General features: G+C 43.6%; 1 protein-coding gene across 1 annotated transcript; it reads right to left on the bottom strand.

The window, feature by feature from the left end:
• Positions 1–8,611: 8,611 nt before the first annotated feature.
• LOC127198304 (syntaxin-17-like) lies at positions 8,612–18,041 on the bottom strand. The gene is made up of 5 exons (XM_051156204.1): positions 17,987–18,041; positions 17,221–17,366; positions 17,089–17,139; positions 9,870–9,956; positions 8,612–9,083 (listed from the first exon to the last, which is right to left on the bottom strand). Exons 1-5 carry the CDS (start codon positions 18,039–18,041, stop codon positions 8,844–8,846), a joined length of 579 nt encoding a protein of 192 aa, XP_051012161.1. The 3' UTR covers positions 8,612–8,843.
• Between the last annotated feature and the right edge of the window lie 1,302 nt (positions 18,042–19,343).

The raw sequence follows: 19,343 nt of genomic DNA, 5'->3' as shown, positions 1-19,343 counted from the left end.
ACAAAGGTCTCAAAAAGCCACACAGCCAATCAAAAGGAAATGGGCTAAGGAGAACGGGGCATTCTGAGAAGAGATACAAATGGCAAATAACTATTTTTTAAAGCGTTTAGCATCTTTAGTTTTCAGGAAAATGCAAATTAAACCTGCTAAGAGATTGTACCTCAACCCTGTCATTAAAAACAAAGGACAAGTGCTGGGGAGTGTGTTTGTGAAAACAGAAACTCTCATTCACTGTTAGTGGCACAGTAAACTGGTACAGCCATTCCTCAAAAGGCTAAAAGTAGAACTACCATTTAGACCAGCTAGTCCACTTCTAGGTATATGCCCAAAGGACCATGTGTTGTACTTCAGAGATATTTGCTTTTCCATGTTGGTTGGTTCTTTGTTTACTGTAGCAAAATGGAATCAACCTAGTTGTCCATCGACACAAGAATGGATAATTAAAATGGGGTACATATACACAATGGAATTTTCAACTGTTAAGAAAAATGAAATTCAGTCCAGTAGTGGTGGCACCTTTAATCCCAGCATTTTGGAGGCAGAGGCAGGTGGATCTCTGATCTTGAGGCCAGCCTGGTCTACAGAGTGAGTTCTAAGACAGCCAGGGCTACACAAAGAAGCCCTATCTTTGAAAAAAAGGAAAGAAAGAAAAGAAAAAATAAATAAAAATGAAGTTTTGTACTTTGCAGGAAGAGAGAGGTGAGGATTTTTTTTTAAATTGAGGTAAACCCAGGTTTAAGATAAACATGTTCTCTCACATGTGGATTTTAGCTTGATAAAAAAATAATTTTATGTGCATAGGTATGAAGGTTCCATAGATCCCCTGGAACTAGAGTTACCGACAGTTGTGGGCTGCCATGTGGGTGCTGGGAATTGAACCAGCATCCTCTGGAAGACCAGTCAGTGCTCTTAACCACTGAGCCATTTTGCCAGCCCCTTAGCTTCTGATTTTTATGGATGTGTATTTATCAGAGTGTGGGTAGAAGGCAGGAAACTAGGAAGGGGTCCATGGTGTGTGTGTGTGTGTGTGTGTGTGTGTGTGTGTGTGTGTGTGTGTGTGTAAAGATGCCTTCAGGGAGAGGAGTGGAAAGGATCAATACTAAGAGTGGAAGGATTTACACTGGGATGTGGCCAGGGAGATGGGAAAGAGTAGTGTGTGGGAAGGTCAGCCAAAATCAAGTATGTGTGAAAATGCCATAAGGAAACCTGCTACTTTGTATGCATGCATAGCACGTTACCACCATTTGTCTAACGGAGAGTGTATATCAACTTAACTTTTTAAAACTAGATATTTTCGGCTGGATGTAGTGGCCCACACCTTTAATTCCTGCTCTCAGGAGGCAGAAGCAGGCAGATCTCTGTGGGTTCGAGGCCAGCCTGGTCTACAAAGAGTTTCAAGACAGCCAGGGATATTACACAGAGAAACCTTGTCCCAAAAAAACAAAACAAACAAAAATTTGGTATTTTCTCATCTCTGTTCATTTTCATGTCACCCAACATTCCTCTCGCTATTCTTATAGGTTCATCATAATTTTGCATTGATTCACACATCCTTTGAACTCCGGGGAAAGTAACAGTAAATGCTATTAACTGTAGTCACTAACAGTCTGAACTAATCACCATAATGGGCATTTAAGCTGCATAATTATTTTAACACTTGAGGTCATCCTGCGTTACAGACAAGGTATCAAAAGGATGGCCTGTAAGAATCTCTTGAGCTGTTGGCCCCAACCTTGCCCAGATAAGTGATAGTAATCTTTTATGAATAAGATTCACAGGAAAAAAGGCAACTATAATGTCATTTTCTATCACTCTTATCAAGAGAGGCTGTTTGGTGGGGGTAAGTTTATGAACTTTCAGATGAGAAACCTGGGTTCAAATCCTGTCAAGTGTGTTCCTCTAAACATCAGCCTTGCTGTTGCCTAATCCCATTCTCTGCTTGTCCAGCAAAGCCTTTGCACCCCTCCAGCTACATCCTATTTCAATATTTGTCTGGTTGTAACTCTCTTAGCCCTGTGATGATTAATACTGCCAATTTGACAAGATTTTGAATCACAAGGAGACAACCTGAGCCTCTGGACATTGACTATGAGAGAGCTGTAGATTGTTAGTCTGTGCTGCACCATCCCATGGGCTGGGGTCCTAGACCACATGGCGAGAAGCTGAGCATCAGCAGTCATCACTTCCTGACTGCAGGTGCAATGCCAACAACCCCCTCAAGCTCCTGAAATGGAGGCAACACAAACCCTTGTCTCCTTAAGTGCTTTTGTTAGTTATTTTTACCATTACAAGAAGAGTAATGCAAACACCTCCTAGTCCTTCAAGTCCAACTGTCAAATGGCAGAACTTTAAAAAATAAAAATCCCTTTGTATTTTTGTTGTGACAGAAATCCTGGATCTTCCAGATCAGAACTTTTAATCTGCCAAGGAGAAATGTCTTCACCTCCAGATTCTGGAATCTTCGACATTCAAATGGTAGATGTTATTTTCCCGATTTCTTGTCTTGAATCTTGCTTCCATGCTAATGGCAAGTGTGGGTATTGCACAAGGATGTGCTATGCCTTAGCTATTGCACATTCTGCTGCACACCTCCGAGCTTAGGACTCTCATGCTCCATCCTCTCTATTCAACTGTTCTCTCCGTCATCACTGTATTTCATGCAAAAAAACAAACAAACAAAAAACCCCCCAAAAACACAGCAAAACCCTCAAAGAAGCAGATGTCCAGTTACACCCCAAACAAAGCTTACAGTCTATGGAGAGATGTCTTGCTACCACCATTAAAGAGAAAATTTCAACCCTGAGGATTAAACATGGGTGAAAGTGGAGCAATGGAGGCAGTGGACATCATCCATCAGGACAGATGACCATAGCAACCTGGAGTGCACTAAAATGCAAATTCCATGACTTTTCTCAGTAGGTTTTCGATAAATGTTTATGGAATGAGTAAGCAGCGTGAAGTAGGCATTCAGTGTTAGACAGGAGGCTCTCACAAAAGAGAAGTGAGAAGACAGCTACACTAAATACACCAAAAGTTCCAGTCAGGATGAGGAACATTTCTAGCAACAATGGGAAAACGAGAAACTCAGAAGGTTTCAACAGTCCAGACTGATGCAAAATACCATTAGTTCCTTTAAAACCAGTGTTCTCAACCCTCTCACACTGGTTGCCTAGGACCACTGGAAAGCATTTATAATTCATAACAGTAGCAAAATTACACTTATGAAATAGCAACAAATAATTTTATGGTTGGATGTCACCACATGAATATCAGTATTAAAGGGTCACAGCATTAGAAAGGTTGAAAACAAAGAACTACTATGTTCTAGACAGAGATAGCCACTCTAGTGTTTCCCCCTAACCAGTGTAAGCTGTACTTCGATTTCTTGTTTTCTTGTTACTAACTCCTTGCTTTTCCCCCGTCATCTTATGTTTCTTGCAACTCCTTACTTGGAGCTTATAGCCCCTGTTCTATCAGGCATGTTCCTCATTACCTACTACTGCTCAGACACAGCTCTGTGAAGCCTTCCTGTTCATTTCCAGTTATTCCTTCACTGAGGCTTCTCATACTTAGTCCATCCTCTTCCTGGTACTTACTATGTTTTAGTATGACTAACCTGCTTTAGGTAACTGCATGGCTTACTCTGATAAATTCTCAGGGCTATCTTTCTGTATGACACTAGCACTCAATACACGACAGGACTTCAGTGTGATGTTTGTCAAATGGGTGACTTTTATTGCATATTTCCTTATTCAAGCACCATTCAGTCACATAAGTGACAAACCAACTCAGGAAGTATTGAACTTTGCAGAAATCTTCACCATTTAGCCTTTCCTTGTCCTTTCCTTGCCATACCTAAAGGTCAACAACGAAGTAGAAAACTCCTTTTAGGCATTTTGTTAATGAAACCCAGTAACACAATTTAGTAACTGAGAGGAAAATCTCAAATAGTTGAGAAGTGTATGCAAAAAGCCAACCACTGGGTGTCCTGCTCCAACCAGTGTGAGAGGGGCTCACAGGGGCTGAGAGCTCTGCTCGCTGTTGGTGGGGATCCCTGTGTGTCTGCTGCAGGGCACAGGTGGTGAGACTGATGTAGCTTGGGAGGTTAAGAAACCACATCTAATTTCCTCTTCTTAGCAGAATTTGTGTTCTTACATTTCTTTCCATTTTGCCTGATTTGTACCATTGAAGTTGGCCTGAGAGACTGCAAGCTTCAGCAGGCAACTTGACAAGGCATAACAGAACTTTAATAAAAATACGCGGAGGACCCAACCTCCCCACCCCACCCCCAAATCATTCTCTATGATCTTATACAATGTAGCTTTCTGATCTTGGGGAAATCATTTGCCTTTGACACTTTTTTGGTTTTTATTCCAATATATTTGTTAGGTTAATATTGCACAGATATATTTTTGTCACAAACTAGTTTCTTTGAAGGTTGCAAAGCAAATATACAACTTTTACTATTGATTATTTATAACACTCAAGAAGGTCTTCTGTGAAAGGGTGCCAAACTGATGAATACACTTGCTAGAAATTCATGTTAATACAGTTATAAAACAGAATTGGGTGGAAAAAAACAAAAAAACAGAATTGGATGCTTGTAATCCCAGCACTTGAGAGCTGACAGGAGATTGCAAGTTTGAAACCAGCCTAGGCTATCAGAAAACAAAGACAACAAAATCCCACATACAAAGAGAATCGGTACGTGCTTTATGATTCTGGGGCAGAGAGGGGCATCCTTGCCGTGTTAGACCCCCAGCTACCAGGGACTGTCATCAGACACCTGTGAGCACCTGAGAGCCACAGCCACACTCTACCCTATGGTGAGAAAGCAATGCTTGCACAAGGAAGACCTTTCAGTCCTTTACCCATGTGCTATCAGTGAAGGGCTTCTGGGACCCTACTGAGAAATGCCTTTGCTTTCTAACAACTAAAAAGAAAGCTTGGCTTCTGGGCTTTAACTGGGAAGAAATTGGCATGCTACTTACCTATTCTATTTCCAAAACTTCCTGTGAACAGTAGGTGCTAGCAGCAACCAACCAGTTCTCATGGCAGAGAATGTAGTGCACGACAGGCGGGCAGGCAGGACATTCATGCCAGGTAGGAACTCCAGGTTAAGCCCAGTTCTGCTCCCGAGTCTGGCCAGTTGTAGGCAGCTTCAGCAAGCTTGCTTTCTAGGCACGTTAAGCCCCTGGCTCCCGTGTGTGCGGTAGGAGAATTAAGCCATGAAGAGACACAAAATTAAGATGGGGTCACTTGGTATGGGAAAATGGCTTCTGGCCAACACAAGGGACACGGCTTTTCTTCTTTAATATGCCGTTCTTTGGTGACAATCCGAAAGCAGATGTTCAGAAATAGCCTGTTACCCGCACCCTTCCCTGTGTGCATGGCTTCCCAGGGGCATTATTTAAAGCCTAATAATTGACTCTAAAAGCTATGAAATATTTGTTTTAAAAGTACTGTGTACTTTAATCCATGATCATAACCTATGATATAAACCAGAGTGTTGAGAGTGGGGCGGGATAGCAGCGCTCTTGGATTTACACTGGGTGAGGCCAGAAGACAAAGAAGCAAACTAACAGTGTGGGTTGTTCACAGCTGGCCTTACAGTCTCTGGGCTTTGAGTGAGGCAGCATAGCATGGCAGAGTGAGGCTAAGCATCAGCACACCCAGTCCCATGCCTGCTTCCTACCTTTGGGATTGAGTGACTCTTTGCAAATTACTTAATTCGTCTAAGGCCCAGTTACCCTATCCATAAGTACTTGGTGAAGCGCCTGGCAAACTGCAGTTCCTCTGTAGGGAAGGGGTGTTTTCTGAAGACTGAGGCTGGTTTAGTGGGTTAAAATTAGCATGTTGAAAATACAAAACATCAGAATGTATTGCACATAATGGCAAACATTTTTTATGTATATATGTTCAATTTTAATACACTTTTTACTGTGGGTTACACCAAAATTTCAGAGAAATTCCCAGATTATAACATCAAAACAGTCTTTAGGAGTGCTGCCACTACTGAAATGAGTCTACAAATTTTAAGACCTTAATTAAAGTGGCCCTTTTTAACTGGCTGGAATAAAAATAAGACATAAGTCATAGAGAAGTTGAATTTAACTAGACATTACGGGGCACATTACATTCAATTTAAAGATCACTTCTGTGTCATATTGACTAATTTATATTTTTACGTACTTTATCATTTACAGCTGATTAAACACTTCTAAGCAGTTTCCACAAAAAGTTGGCTATTAGGTTCTATTGTGGAGAAGAAGATACAATTTCTAAATAACCTTAAAGAATAATACAATTTTAAAGACGACTATAACTTCCTCAAGCATTAAGATGGCTAGAGCCAAGTGCCCAATACTGATAGTTCACGATCCTCTCAGCAGCGCCCACACTGAGAAACCAGAAGGTGTGAGCCTCACATACAAGCTGCACTCCTGTTCTTCTAAGCCCTCTGTGCTGTGGCTGTTATGGCACACTGACTGACTGAGTGGACTTTTGGGGACTGCAGAATTGAGTATTAAGACAGGAGGGAGTCAGGCATGATGATGCACACCTTTAATCCCAGCACTTGGGAGGCAGAGGCAGAGGCAGGTGGATCTCTGTGAGATCAAGGCCAGCCTGGTTTACAAAGTAAGTCCAACACAGCCAGGACTACACAGAGAAACCCTGTCTCAAAGGGGGAAGAAAGGACAGGTAGAAGATGAAGTAGAACACGGGAGACATTGCTCATTCTTAAAATCCCAGCTAAGCAGGCTGGATTGGCTCTATAAGAATTACCCCATGTAAGGTTCAAGAATCTTGTTTTAGCCAGGTATAGTGGAAATCCTTTAATCCCAGCACTCAGGGGGCAGAGGCAGGTGGATCTCTGAGTTCCAGGGCAGCCTAGTCTATAGAGCGAGTTCCAGGAGTGGTAGGCCAGGCTACACAGAGAAAACCATCTTGACAAATAAAACAAAAGAAAAAAAGAATCGTGTTGTAAATAAAATCTGGGTGAGTTGCGCCCTGCCCTCCTCAGGGTTGATATGCTGTCTTAAAGGAACAGTAAGAACTGGAAATCAGCCGGGCGTGGTGCACACACCTGTAATCCCAGCACTCGGGAGGCAGAGGCAGGCGGATCACTGTGCCTGGTCTACAAAACGAGTCCAGGACAGCCAAGGCCACACAGAGAGACCCTGTCTTGGGGGGGGGGGGGGGAAGAACTGGAAAACAAAGTTATGAAGTTAAAAGTAATTACTTGGCCAGGTGTGGTGGCGAACACATTTAATCCCAGCACTCAGAAGGCAGAGGCAGGTGGATCACTGTGAGTTTGAGGGCAGCCTAGTCTACAAAGTGAGTCCGGACAACCAAGACTACAAAGAGAAACTCTGTCTCAAAACAAAACAAAACAAAACGTAATTACTCCAAATACCTAATGCCCAGTGTCAGGCCTGTCTCAGGATCCAACACTTACTTGACACTCCGCAGTCACTGAGTATGATGTGGTGGTTTGTTTCACAGGGATGCACTGGTTAAGACTCACAAAGCTTGAAAGAGAAGGATCCTGAGCAGAGAAGGAAACGCAGCAACCAACAGAGGCCAGACATCAACTCAGCTCTTAAAAGAAGCTAAGTGATAAGCCAGCCCTGGCTGGCGGTGTACTCTCCTCTGGGGAGGAGGCCAGTGGCTCCTTCCTCTTCTCAGTGAGCTAGGACACAGGGTGAGGCTGCCCACAGGCTTCAACTCCTTTTCTCTAGATCACAAACTTTTTCTTTTGGGACAGACATGGCGCTGGACTGGAGCATGCCCGCTCTCCATGTCAACTGCTGGCTTAGCACCACAGATCTGTCCTTGGGACTGAATCTTGGCCTTGGCCATCTAGAACATGAGACAAGTATAACACTGGAAGAATAGTGGCAGGAGCAGAGAAAGCCTGGGAAAGGGCAGCAGCCATAGCCGTGAGGTAGAAAGCTCTTTCTTGCCTCCCCCCACAAGAAGACTGAGGGGCCCAGAGCCTTGAGGCAGGTATGCCAGCCTCTTCAACTTCTGTATGTATGATCTTACACTCCCCTTCGCCCAAATGGTGTTGAAAAGATTTACATTTTCTTTTTTCAACATTAAGAGTGTATAGGTAGGGGAAGCTTGAGATGGAAAACTATATAAAAAGACAGACTGAGAAAAGTTCTCATAACATGGGTAGAAGTCACCCTAGAAGCACAGAGCTTTCAGGATCACCAGCTGGAAGTGGCTTGGTGGCTGCTTTGGTGGGTCCAGCACGTGAGGGTCTATGCTCCTTATTTGGAGAGCCAAGGAAGACTTCAGAAAAGACACCTATGTCACAATGAAGAGACTATAAAGAGAAAGTGGGCTTCTCTTTCCTTTTGATAGTATTAATTTCCTTCCTCAGAAAACATAGATGGATCCAATTACAGTCACCCACCCAAGTCACAAGTAGTTTACCCCTGCCCCTTGTTAGGGCAGCAATATCCCCACCTGACAGAAAGACTCCTGAACTCACATTCTGTTCGTCCCCAGAGATAGAAATAATTTACAAATAACTGACCCTCAGGTGTCCAGTACATGTCTACACATTTTATGGTTACAGGTTCAGTTTTCACATTTCCAGGCTCTTTGGCAGTCTTTAAACTTGAGCTGACAGACATCATATGCCTTCAGCCCAGGCTCCTCCCCTTCCACCATCTCCATCAACACCCAGCAAACAAATGCATCCACTTATGGTGGTTCCCCGCCACATGGGCATGGAGAGCCACTTCCTAACCCTACTCCAACAGCTGAGCACTCAGTTGCAGCGAAGTGCTCCTTAGGATGGTGCCCTGCGCCAGCTGGAAGCTTGGCCTTTAACTGCATTTTTTGTCACTTTGGCTAGAGAGATTTGGACAGCTGGAAGTGAGCTTCTCCATCATTTTCTGTTTCCTTCTTTGTATCAATTTTCCACCTGTGAAGCCTAACACCCCACCACCAAGTGCAGCTGCAATTCCTGCCACTTTGAAGCCTGCAAGGAGGGCGATGGGACCCCCCACCACTCCTCCGATGAGTGCACCTGCCACAGGCAGAGCTGCCAGCTTGTATTTTGAAGCCTGTAAAAAAAAAAAAAATTCAATTTAGAAATTGAGTTGAGAAAATCTGCCTGTGGTGATGTGCGTTTTCCTCTCATTACTCCTGGCAATGCCTCTTTAACTCTGGGCTCATAATTAACCTCAGAGATTATTCGTGTGTGTGTGTGTGTGTGTGTGTGTGTGTGTGTGTGTGTGTGTGTGTGTGTGTGTGTGTGTGTGTGTATGTGTAAGTATTCCACAGGTACTGCCATTGCTCCAGACCACAGGACTGAGGGGAGGGAGGTGCTCCTGAGTGGACTGAACAAATTGATTTTACTTGCAAAACAATCAATCCACTATCTGGCTGGCTTATTTAAACAGGTTCAGCAGCCACTGGCTCCCACCAGAGCTTTGGTTCAGCACACAGGCTGATTCCACACTAGGCACCTGGGCTGAAAATCACATCATCCGTATAATAGATGGTCACACTCCTCGTCTGCTGCAGTCTCACGCTTTCACTCTGCCCGGATTGATGGACTGCCCTCTCTTCTCCCTCGGCCTCTGCAGATATTCCTTCAAACAACTAAAGGCCCTAGAGTGAGGCCACACTTCATTCTCTTTGGGGAAAAAAAAATCTCTCATGATAGACTGAATCTGGGAGTAGAATATTACAGCCATTGATTTCTTACACTACCTACGTGTCATTTCTTCCTTATTTCCTTAATTGCTGGTTCCCTCAACACTGAAGAGAGCAGATCAATTGGGTTAATACTAGAGATTCCTGGGAGCCGGAGGACCATTGATTTGTCAGCAGGAGCAGAATCTTACCTTGCCCAAGTTTTTGGTTCCCTCTTCAACATTCACAGCAGCACTGTTGACATGGTCTACAATGCTGTCAATCTTCTCCTGCTGAGACTAGATGCAAAGGAATTATGAGTGCGCAGCCCTGCTGGGGAGCAGTGGGACGCCAACACACACTAGTTTAATTCCTGTCATCAGGCCCTGGGTACTGCAGCCTTGCAGTCTTAATAGTGGTTCATTAATAGCATCTGATAAACCATGTCCAAAGTACAAACTCACTTTCAGAAAAAAAGAAGGGACTTAATGATTGGGTAATAAAAGGGCTGGGCCTTCATAGCAAAAAGCACCTCACACTGCAATTCAGTCAAACATACAAACATGTTATTCTCCGAATGAACCTACTTTGTAGAAGGAAAAGAAAATCCAAATAAGCATTTACATGTCAAGTTCAGTTTGATAGCCAAAATAGAAAAGAAAGGAAAGAAAACAAATTCAAACAAAACAAAAAGTCCATAACTTATCTTCTTTGGAGATTCTGTTTAAATCGAATTTATGTTAGGAGTAAAATGCCTGGATCCAGCAAATACACACTCTGTGTGTGTTGTTGTTGCTGTTGTTGTTAGAACTAGACTACAATTCAGTGTACTACAGCCTGATGTCTTTGGACTTTGATATGCAATATGGAAGAAGGAATTTGTGGTCTTGAGTTTTACCAAAATATAGTTCAAGTTAAAATATTCCATCTCAACAATATCAATAGAGCAGTCTACCTAAAACAGCAGCCATCATGACTCTGGGGAGCCCTGGTGTGGCTGCTCTCCTAGGTTTAAAGCCACCTCAGTGTCACTCATGAGTGGCTACTCAGCTCTGATCAGACACTTCAGTCAAAGCTCTCTGTCCTTGCCCTGGAGCAGGGTGGTATCAAGATCAACTCTATTTAGTTACATATATACATACATAGACATATACATCTAACTATATATCCCTAGATATATACAGATACTCATGTGTGTACATATATCTAACCAGACACACAAAAATAGGCACCCATTTTGGTGGTGGAGTAGGACTGGTCCTGATCATTATGGCCATCATAGCACTTTCTTTCACCTTTGAATTTACAGAAAAACACAGAAGAATGTCTTCCATTCCACTTAATGTCACCTTATATAGTGTGTGTGAAGCGATCCTACTATCGTACATGCTAAACTGATTTAGATCAAGGCACGCATACCTAACGCTTCCTATTCCAGACAGCATTTCATGTGAGAATGTAAGCACAACACACTCACTCCGGCCCCATCTGCTTCCCATTAGCATTCCTGATATTCTTTCCCTACCTATCAAGCACCTTCTCTCTGCCAGGCCTTTTGTGGTGGCCCTTTATTCTAGGATTCCCCACCACCATCTTGACATCCCTAACAATTCCTAAAATAGTCCCTTTTCAGTTTTCTTTTGAACTTGTCACACAAGTATATCCAAGGCTCTCAAGCCTGAGAATCACTAGATCACTGGCAATGCTTCTGGAAACGCAATGCCCGGCCTGGCCACAGGCTTTTGTCATGAAAGTCCTGAAATATAGCTGGAGTGTTTGTGTGTGTGTGTGTGTGTGTGTGTGTGTGTGTGTGTGTGTGTGTGTGTGTGAAATCCAGAAGAGGGAATCAGATCTCCTGGTGCTAGAGTTACAGGAGGCTGTGAGCCACCTCCTGTGGAACCAAACTAGGTCCCCTGCAAGAGGAGTATGTACTCTTCCCTGCTGAGCCATCGCTGCAGTCTCCCATCTCACACACTTTGTAGGTCACTATTATCCATGATAAAACTGGCACAAAACCTAGGTCTGCATGTTCTGTGTTTGGGTCCCAGCCCTGCCCTGGTATGCCCTTGAGCCAAGAACTCAATCACCACATGAGGACAATGGTGCTTCTACCTCACACAGTTGAGCGGGAGACACAGGGAGATATCTGCAAAGCACAATGGGAAAACGGAAGCACCCGTCCTGTGTTAACTCTTATATTTCCGGTCATAAAGTGTAGTGAGCTTGTTCCCATGATAATGCTCTCAGAAAAAAAGATCTGTGGATTTAAGCTTTATGACAGCAAAGCTTTCTTCTTAGCCACAGAAGCAAAAGTGCCAGCACCAATACAGCCTGGCTTCCCGGCATCTTAGTACTGGTATATCTTCTGTCTGGGATACACCCAAGGCTTCCACTTCTGCCTAAAGCAAAAGATAAGGCACTGCAGCAAAACCCTATCATCAACCTTTACATCTTTATAGGCTAAGGTAGAGAGAGGGTAAAGAGCTCCTTTCCCTGGGGCCAAGGGAAGAGTCTGCTAGGGCTACTGCTCTGTCCACACTCCAAGTGACCACAGGACAGCAGGAAGATAAATTTTCTGTGCCCCATTCCTAAAACTTTGGACACTGCAACACCATGACTATCTCAGTCACTGTTCTGTTGCTGCGTAGAGACACTGTGACCAAGGCAACTCTCACACAGGAAAACATTTAACTGGGGCTGGCTTACGGTTTCATGGGCTTAGTCCACCATCCATAGCAGGGAGCATGTAGATGGCCAGCACATGGCGCTGAAGAATTAGTTAAGAGCTGCATCCTGATCACTAGGCCAAGAGGCAGAAGATGGGCCTGGCATAGACTTTTGATACCTTAGAGCCCATCGCCAGTGACATATATCCTCCAACAAGGCCACACCTCCTAACCTTCCAATCCTTTCAAAGAGTTCCACTCCCTGGTTACTAAGCATTCAAATATATGAGCCTAATGGGACCATTTTCATTTAAACCATCACAATGACTTTAAGTTTAAAGTAGGATATTAAGATAACAAGTTTTCTTCCCTACAAAAATCCTTTGGAATAGTTGGGTTAAAGACCACCAGGAAAATGCTTATCCTAAAATTACTCATTCACTGCAACTACCAGCCCAAGATGAGTCCATCTGTCCTGGGATAGTAGCCCACATCTGCAGGTACTACAGACCTCGGGAAGCTTGCTAGGACCTGGGCAGAGGGAAAGGCAGAGGGCAGAAAGCCCTACCATGAGATCACCAGGCATCCCTCAACTGTACATACCTAGCTGCTTCTTCCCTTAGTCTGGCTTCAATCTTCCAACTGTCTGTAGCTTTAGATTCTACTTCATGAACAAAGAGCACTTGGTGATACTTATATGGTGCAGTTAGCACTCGGTCCTTAGGTCTTTCCCCAGGCCAACCTGCACGTGTATAACCTGCCACAGTCTATGAAGCCAGGCTTCTCCCAATGGTGGCCTGGGCCTCGTTCCATCTAGCTTCCCACATGTCCTCTTTGCTTCTGATTTGCTTAGGTTTGTCTTCCTTTACCTAGATTTCCACACGGAACCGTCTTCATCCTCTCCCTGCCTGGCTTTTCACTCTTGGGCACATAGAAGTATTTTCAGCATCCCATTACCAATGGGATGTACACTACAGTGCTCATCAAACTAACATACACATGCCATTTTATAGAAGAAAAATTCTCAAAACTCAAAAAATATGCCTATGAATTTCATTTTAAGAAATATTGAATTCGGTTTTCCTATTGTCCTGAAAATCGCTAAATCTGTATAAGCTGGTATAGGGCCACCGGAGATTCAGGAAAAAAATGTGAATTATCAAGCTAATACTTATTGAGAAGAATACAAGTTGGGTACATGAATTAAAAACTAATAAGGAATAATTTTTTCCTTGAACGCTTGCTGTGGGCATTTTTTGGGCCAACATCAAATAATATTTCATGTTATGATACAAACAATAATAATTGACTCAGCAAATTCATCGTCCAATCCATTTACACCACCAACAACGTGTTCCTTAGAGAGACCATTGCACAGTCTTCTTAGTGTGCTTGGAAAGCTATGAGTTTAAGGTAACGCCCAAACTGCAGCTATCTCCCATTACTCCTCCCTAAGTCCCAGCCATAACCATATATGTTCACAAGAACAGAAAAGACCAGAAAGAAACAGAAATGTGATGCACAGGCAGAGGATGGCCACCTTGGCCTCGCAAAGGCAGTAAGCAGGTAGAAAAGCAGAAGCACCACAGCGGGAGGGACTGAAGGGACTCCAGGATTGGACTGTCTGAGGGCATGATGCTGGTGGCAGAGGTAAGGGAACATAAAGGGCCAAAACCAACCAAACAGCGGAGGCAGATGGAGTGAGATGAGGGACACTCTCTGAGGGAGTCCTCCCATCAAGTGTGCAAAACCTTGTGCTGTCAAATACCATGCTGAAGCTCACAGAGGCCATGCAAGGGTGAGTCAGATCGAAACCACTGTGTCCCTATTCTAGTGCAGCCAGAATAAAACTGGATTTCAGGAGCCACAGAGGAAAAGATAAAAGACAGAAGTCAAAACAGACCCAGCAGTAAGGGTAGCTAGCATCTTGTCCAGCGTTGGCCCAGAGTTCTTTAAACTCTCCTTGACTAGACATAAATAGGGCTGGTCACAGGAAAGGGACACTTGCACCAACAGCAGGGTGCCTTGTAGATACTAACACACTTACAGTTCCTGGACCATACTGTCATCTCCCATAATCTTAGTGAGTCCCTGTTTTATGACAAACTATGTATAAACCAACCATTTTAATGACTTCTAAGAGTACAGCTTTGTGGCATTTCATTCACAGTATAGAGGCATCATTACCACTATCCTGTAGGATCTCTTGATTCCACTGAGGTTAGCACAGGGCTGTGCATACAGAAGGTGCTTCTTGCCTACATGATTAATTTGCCTAGATACAATCACACCCATATGACAAGAGAGGATGTGGTCACTCTTGTGTTCCCTGCTTATTCTGTACCTAAATGGAGTGTTTGTGAATCCTTGGCCATGCGCCTAAGAACTCAGTCATCCTGGGAATAACAATCAAGGGTCTTCTTTGAGCTTCTGCCAAACAGCATAACTAGAACAACTGTACGGAGCTATGGCTGTGGCTGGAACCTTCTGGGTATGTCCTTCTTAGGCTGGGGGGTGGGGGGGTTGAGAACTGCTTACTGTATAACATAAGCGAACACACAATGGTTAATTCTCCACAAACTTTATATGCCTCCCCACTGGAAGAGAAATGCATTTGTCTTGAGAAGAGCTAAGCACATTTTTAGTTTGTTCTTTAAATCAACTTTAGTGATGCATAATTTAAATGTATTGAAATGCATTTAAGGGTACAGATTGATGGCTTCGGCAAATGCATATATTTATATAACCATGCACACACAGACTTTATATCCTGCATTAGATTGGAAGATTATTAGTTAATAACTGGATAGCTCCTGATTGTAAACAACACGTGCTTTGGGGATCCTGTATCATTCCCCGCCATCTGCAAAATAGTAACAAACACCTAATCCAGAGACTTCTAACATTCTCTTCTTTTGACATCAAAGCATCAGAAATAATTCAAACAATTTTCTGCTTTTAATTATAGTCAGTACAGTTCAAGGAACTATCCATAAGACAGAACATAAGAACAGGGCAATGCCAGACAGTGTAGAAATCTTTGGTACAGAAGGGCCACAAAAGAAGAAAGAGTTTCTAAAAAATGAAAATATATTGTGGTAGGTCAAAGAAACAAGAACAGTTGTCTCAAAACCCATGAAAACCTCTTATATTCTGTATGTTGCTCTAGAGGCCAGCAGTGCCCAAGAGGAATTATATGACCAAATTTACGTAAGGAAGACCTTCCACCCTCTCCTACAATTTTCAAAAGAATGGCTGAGGCATCAAATGACCAAACCCCGTAATTGCCACCAAAAAAAAAAAAAAAAAAAAAAAAAAAGAAGTCAGGTTAGTGTTGGAGAAATCTGGAGCAGAGTACAGGGCTAGATTGGCAAGCTCTGGAGTCTCTCCAGCTCTTAGAAGCTGTGGTCTAGGAGTTTCTACCTCAAAGCCAGGCCCTTGGGGAAGCCATACCTCAGTAAAGGAGATCCCAATCCATGGCTTGATCAAGAACAAGTAACTAGCCTAGCCAGGACCCAAGGGGAAATGGCTTTGCACTTGTGCAAACACCTATTCATTTACATGCTCAAACACCATAGCTTTCCATAATTTCCTAGGGGAAAACACAAGAACAGTTTAGAAAAACAATGACAGAAAATCTATCTTCCTCCAAAGCCACAATGTGCTCCCTAATCTATGATAACAGATTCATTCAGGACTTCTAACAAAGAATAAAAGTATAAGGCTTCCTGTCTGACTTCACCTTCCTCCAGCTTGATCCTCAGAAAGTCTCCTGGGCTTCCTTTACATTATGTAGGTGGTATTACCAATCTACCTAGAGGTTAAATTCTTACAACCGGTTCCTAACTAGTCACCCTGCCCATGACCTCCTCTTTACCATTATAAGAGTCTTTGAAAGCACAGAGTGGATTGCTGGAGTTTTGCTTGATCACACATCTGTAGAGGCTCCTTCAGGCGCACAGAGCCATCCAAAATTTAGTACCAGTACAATGTGGTCCCCATCATCCTTGCGTGCCTGGAACTGCAGGCTTTGGATAACAGATACACTCAGTACTGTTGGACAGTCCACACAGCGCACCATGTCTTGTCCTGGTTCATGCATTTTCTGAAGTGTGCCCCTGTGGCCTTCTATGAGCATTTTCTCATTCTTCAAGTTAATGTACCTCTGTGAAGATAGCTTTAATGCTGCTAGTCCATAAACTACGCCTCCCTCCCTGGAATACAATGCTCCTTCTTGGAACTGGTAAGGCTTCTCCATACTTTATTTCGTTATCATGCTTAAAAACTGAGTCTGGGAATCCCAGCCTTCCTCTTCCTTCTATGGAATTTCCAAAGGCAGAAAGTAGACTTTATGTCTATAATCAACATTGTCAGACTTCCAATGCCAGGAATCTAGCAAAGTACTTTTTTCCATAATATTGATTGACTTGATCTAGAATTTAAGGACCATCTCCATAGTTTAATATCATTCTTAAAATTATAATCTAGGCTCAGCAGTTAGGAGCACTTGCTGCTCTTGCATTGGACCCAAGTTTTGTGCCCAGCACCAACATAGCAGCTCAAAACCATCTGTAACTCCAGTTTCAGGGGATCCAATGCCCTCTCCTATCCTCTGTGAACATCAAACACACCGGCATTGCACATTCATACATGTAGGCAAAGCACATATGCACAAAACAAACATGTTAAAACTATGTGACTTCTATTGAAATTCTAATCAAAAGGAAAGTGATGAGTCAATTCTGGGCCCCAGTTACATACTTACATTCACTAGGAGGGATAAGTCAGTGACCAGATGGCTAAGTTCAATTAAGTCCTTGAAAGAGAGAGAGGGAGAGAGGAAATTACTTAATGTTTGCACCTCACAGTGACCAAAAACAAAATATATTTAACATACCCCTTCTAATTTATTCCAGGATGCAGCAGCATTTTGGTCTCGAGGGATTTCAGGCAGGGCATATGTCTGAGTCAGACTCTGAGAAACATCTTCGGCCTCCACACTGTGGAGCACTCCTGGACGGACACAGACCTGGTTAGAGTTTGCTTCTCAGAAAGGACAGGACACAAACTGGCTGCACAAGACACACTGGCATGCAGAATGCTTGTAATTCAGCTCATGCTAAGAGTAAGTGGATCAGCCTATACACACAGCACTACGCACCCTTGGGCAGCCTACTCTCTAAGTGGTTAGACCTGTGTATGCGCTCCATGTAACAGAAGGAAGGGGTGAGAGGGGAGGGAGCCGGCAATGGGAACTGCTGCACTCGGCCAGTGTTCCGTATGACCCAGCAGCAGCAGCAGCAGGTGTAGCATATTCTGCTGCTGAATCCTTATGCTGGACTTAGCTATTTTAATAAGGATCACACAAGTATCAACAGCTGAACAGTGAGGCCGGTGAGATGGCTCAGCCCGGAAAGCACTTGCTGCAAACCTAAAACTTGAGTTCAGTCTTGGAGGAAGGAAAGAACAGACACCACAAAGTTGTCCTCTGACCTCCACACACACCCCACAACTCACACAACACACACACACACACTGATAAATAAAAAAACGTATAACTTTAAAGTAGGAAAGTAGGCTGGGGCTTAGTTTAATGAAAGGGCACTTTAGCAGTAGACAAGTGATGGTGTTCCGTGTTTGTGGCAATTAACATCAGTCTCTACTGGCGACAATCCTGTCAGCAATGATCACATCTGCCATATGAATATTGCTGGACATGCCGTGATTCTGCTTACAATCACTCCTCCTCCATATACCTCCTCGGTTTCTTCTACTTCTAGTTTTTAAAAGGCTTTCAAGGCACAGAACTATTTATTAAGCATTACTGTAATGACAAAGCTACACTACAAACATCTACCTTTAATTCTTTCTGTGTCTTCAAGGTGGTTTTACAAATCTTTTATGCATGAAATTGACAGTTGTTGTACACCTAACAGAGGCAGCAGAGTAGGGTATAAAACCAATCGTGAAGTGGCAACCACACAGGGCTATCAGCACTGTGGGTCCAGTCAGAAAGACGAGGGTTAGAATCATAGTTTGGAGGCTTGCTGTTCCTGTTTGTAAAGTAAGTTGCTGTTTACTTTGCATAGAATCTGTCCCTGCTGCTGCCACTGCTACTGTTGCTATCATGAACAGAGCTTCCATGGGACCTGTGGGTCAGACATGTAACTGTCAAGTTCAGTCAGTATTATCTGACAGGAATATGCCACAGGCATGATGTGCTACGTACATGTAGGACACCCATTAAATCCTGACTTGTGGAGAGAGTAGTCAGGGGTTCTGAGGAGAAAGCCTGAGGATGAGAGAAAATAAGACAGGCGGGGTGGGGTGAGATGCCCAGAGTGTCTAACTTAGGAAGAACAGTGCATGCAAAGGCTTGACACTGAGATGGTCCATCTAGCTAATACACCACTGTGGTGAGGAAAAGGCAAAGGCTGAGGCTGACAGCCCTTGGTGAGGTTACCTGGGGGCACTGCAAAGCTTTCCCAAGAGCTCTGTCTTTCTTACATGATCACTGCCAAACTACTAAGAGGAACTGGAGACTACTGGGAAGATGAAGGTGCCACAGTGTGAAGAACATATTAAGGATAAAGTTGGCAGGTTAGAGAGTGAGAAGCCAGGTGGGGGCTTCACAATACATCCAGTGCAGAATGACAATTCAGCCCTAGAGCGGGGCCAGTGGATGCAGAGAGGGCACTCGAAGCTCCGCCCACTCCACTGTAGGTTCAAAACACCTGTCACCCTGCACTGACATCTTCTCTTTCTCTTTTTAATTACAGCACATCTATTTATCGTGTGTGCACACATACGTGTCTGCGCCATGATGCATATGTGGAAGTCAGAGGACAAAACTTAGGAGGTTAGGAAAAGGTTCTCTCCTGTGTGGGTCCCAGGGGTCAGACGCAGGGCTCGGTGGCAAGTGCCCTTACCTGCTGAGCCATCTCACTGCTCTGACATAACAGTACATGTTGTTGTTAGGACCAAGGATGAAAACGTGAATGTGCAGAGTATGGCTCTCAA

This window comes from Acomys russatus, chromosome 2, assembly GCF_903995435.1.
Source record: "Acomys russatus chromosome 2, mAcoRus1.1, whole genome shotgun sequence".
In the NCBI taxonomy this organism is placed as follows: domain Eukaryota; kingdom Metazoa; phylum Chordata; class Mammalia; order Rodentia; family Muridae; genus Acomys; species Acomys russatus.
The sequence above is the reverse complement of the archived record's forward strand: the minus strand, read 5'-3'. Positions and strand labels throughout refer to the sequence as shown.